The sequence below is a fragment of the Sphaeroforma arctica genome (genome assembly GCF_001186125.1).
Source record: "Sphaeroforma arctica JP610 unplaced genomic scaffold supercont1.496, whole genome shotgun sequence".
In the NCBI taxonomy this organism is placed as follows: Eukaryota; class Ichthyosporea; order Ichthyophonida; genus Sphaeroforma; species Sphaeroforma arctica.
In genome coordinates, this window is record NW_014040062.1 from 58,752 (window position 1) to 62,118 (window position 3,367).

The 3,367-nt window shown below is 42.4% G+C and overlaps 1 protein-coding gene across 1 annotated transcript; it reads left to right on the plus strand.

Moving 5' to 3' along the window:
• Positions 1–1,308: 1,308 nt before the first annotated feature.
• SARC_06757 (hypothetical protein) lies at positions 1,309–3,194 on the plus strand. The gene has a single exon (XM_014299327.1). The coding sequence runs from the start codon at positions 1,418–1,420 to the stop codon at positions 2,978–2,980; it is 1,563 nt and encodes a 520-aa protein (XP_014154802.1). The 5' UTR covers positions 1,309–1,417; the 3' UTR covers positions 2,981–3,194.
• Positions 3,195–3,367: the final 173 nt, after the last annotated feature.

Here is a 3,367-nt window from a genome sequence, read left to right on the forward strand (position 1 = left end):
ATCGTCCACGCTGGCACACTCCAACTGTCCAACTGTCCAAACTCCACACTCTCGCGTGAGTTGTGAGTTGTGAGTTGTGAGTTGTGAGTTGTAAGTTGTGAGTTGTGAGTTGTAAGTTGTGAGTTTGTGATTAATGATGTAAAGTTGTACACTAACACTGACTACAGTCTACTACAGTTCTAAATACAAACTGCAGTTCTACACAGTATTTACACGATATGTCAGTTATACATACACACACAAACACACACTCTCTCTAGAGAGTACACGACGTTTGTACTACTAGTCCAAAATTTTAGTCTACTCCATATATAGTCTCATAAATACTAGTGGAGCTCTCTAGAGAGCTCCACTAGTTGTCTGCTACAGCTACTACTACTACTACTACTAGTCTGCTACTCTAGACTCTCTCTACTAGAGTCTAGTATAAAAAGTAAAATACCAACTTGACTATAGAGGCTTTTTATGAGTCCTCTAACTCTTCTCTGTCGCTGCGTGTCTTTATTTACTCTCAAAGAGTAGTCTCTATTGTGCACTCTCTATTCTACGGCTCTACATATCAATAAAGAAAAAATTTATTCCCTAAAATTTCCAAATGAAAAAGAGGACAGTCAGGACACAGCTCACGAGTCACGACTCACGACTACGAGTCACGACTCACGAGTCACAAGAAATTTGAAATAACACAAGTGACAGTGTGACACTGGACAAATAATAAAACAACAATGTCAATAAATAGCTCAATCCCTGAAGATTATTTATATATTTCTATTTTTTGCATAAGTATTTATTACTATTTAAAAAACCTTCGGGCAAGTTCTGTCACTTCGGGGCCTCGGCCGGAGGTCAATGGTGGAGCCGCTGGAGCGCCGACTATTTATTTTTAGAGTAAAAAATAGGTAAAAAGTGAACAGGGAGTCAGGGACAGACCGACAGAGACTCAGAGAGCCAGCCCATCAGGGCAGTTGAACAATGAACACGCTTCTCCTGTCGTGGGGCCTTGGGCCTTGATCAAGTCCTAACTTCTGTCCAAGTCCCAAGTCCCAAGTCCCTACAGTATTTCACACAAGTCACTCAAATATTTGTAAAATAAATGCATAAAAAAAATGAAAGTAGACCACAGTGGCACAGTGATCGAACGTTGAAAATATCTCTTGTTTTGTACAGATCACATAACCTATATGACATCCTGTGTCAATGTCGGTGTGTTCAGATTTACGCATATAATATAGTTGTCGATCAATATAGACGATATTTGCCACAGAGCTGTTTGTGGCGGTTGAGATAGAGAACCTTTTGGCCTTCTTCCCTTAAAGTCTGTTTAGTTCACGACTAGCGATTACAGAACTTTACACATATTGGATACTAGACTCTTAATAAGCATTTTGCTCGAAACGAGCTAAGGTAGCCTTACTAAATGCATTTCTGCAACAGGGGTGCGGGTTCTCTCATCGAAGAGATGGATCAGAACAACTACAGATGGCCGAGTAACACCGGCGCTACGAATATGTTCAACTTTGATCGCACATTCGCTAAACAGCAAGTAGCAGCAGATAAGCCACTACCCAATAATAAGGTAAATGCTGCAACTGGTATGGTTTGGGAAGCGGAGCAGGAGAAGCCCACGTCGCCCACTTTTTTGAATCTTATAGAAGAGTTGCAAAGGGCTTCCGCCCCGCCTACACAAACTATAAATGACCAAATTCCACCCATACAAACACCACAGCTGAATTTCGAATGTGATGGGAATCAACAGGCTCCTCAACAGCCACAATCTCTCAACAATTTAAGTAGCACAAACAAGAGTTCAAATTCTCGAAATCCTTTTGTTATGGGTGGTAGGAGACATACACTGTCGAGTGTCAAGGAAGGAGTTGATAATATTGGGTCCAAATGGCTCAAAACTCATGCCAGGCCACCCGCGCAACCAAATTCGCCATATTCCGGTTTATATGCACAGAAGCGACAATCTAGTCAACCAAAACTTCCACAGTATACAAATAGTCTCACTGGAGATGACCCCTTAAATGAAGTTATGGACTTTTTGGGAAGAACTGATATAAACGCCCCAGCCTCTATGCAACGCGGATATTCACCCAAAGCTCTCCACCCAGCGAATGAAGGTCATAGATCGCTATCAAGTATGGGAAGGCGAGCAACATACAATGGTGGTAATTTTGAGCACCGTCGGAATGCCGATATGACGATGGACGGTATGCTACAAGATAGTAATTGTGCGGCTATGTGGACAGACCACGATGCCAACCAGCGTGCGTCCATGGATCAGGGTTTGTACAAGGTTCAAGACCTTATGTTACAGAATCGAGGGGATGCAAATTTAAATGTCATACCTCAAGACTTGTGGAGTGCACTGCAGCGGAACCAAGGAGACAACGACTTGCAACAGCAGAGGAATACGTCTCTGCAAGATGAGCACCTTAATAGCGGCTTCTTTCAGTCCGATTCGAATTTGATGTTCGGCCACAGCCCGCAAAACGGGGACTATAGTTCGCCGAATAGTATGGGAGATTTTCAACATACGGGCCAGAAAAAGGGACGACGACGTCGAACATTTGCCGAGCTTTCTAGAGAGTTCACATGCACTTATCCTGATTGTGCCAGGCCCTATGCTAGCGCTCACTCACTGCAGCAACACATAAGAATTAAGCATACCATGACGCATCCCACATTATTCAAAGGAAGCAAGAAGACGAACGACGACGAAGTGAATGAAAAGGAGCAAGACGATGAGTTTGCGGGCACAGGTTCGGGGTCTGATGCCGAGTCTATCGGAAAGGTGGATATCAAGGAGGTTGACATGAAAGAGATGTGCACAAAGAATGGCACGAATGATTGTGGCGACCCAGTTGAAACGAAAGCAGAACCAAAGAAGAAAAGCTTCGCATCGAACATCATAAGTGCTTTGCATAAAAAGAAGATGAAGGAGAAACCTCGCACTGAAACTTTCGTCGCTGCATAGACACCAAGATGCCTCGATTTTATACAGGAAATTAATCGAGCTTACTCTAGCTGGAGAGGACAGACGAATTCGAAATAAAGCAAAGTATCAAGATACAAAAGGTCAAGGGTCTAACAAATATAGAGAACGGAACGGAAACATAGCGGTTCGCCGAATCACATTAGTTGGAACTACGACTACGGCTACAATAAAAGGGAGCATTGACGACTCAGGTCAGACACTAGTAAATTCCTTATGACATTGAACATGACGTGCCGTCCCCACCTGATTAGGTTGTTACCGAATATATATAGAGGTCTAATATATGTATATATATATATATATTTGAATATATATATGTATGTATGTATGTATGCATGCATGCATGCATATATGTATGTATGTATG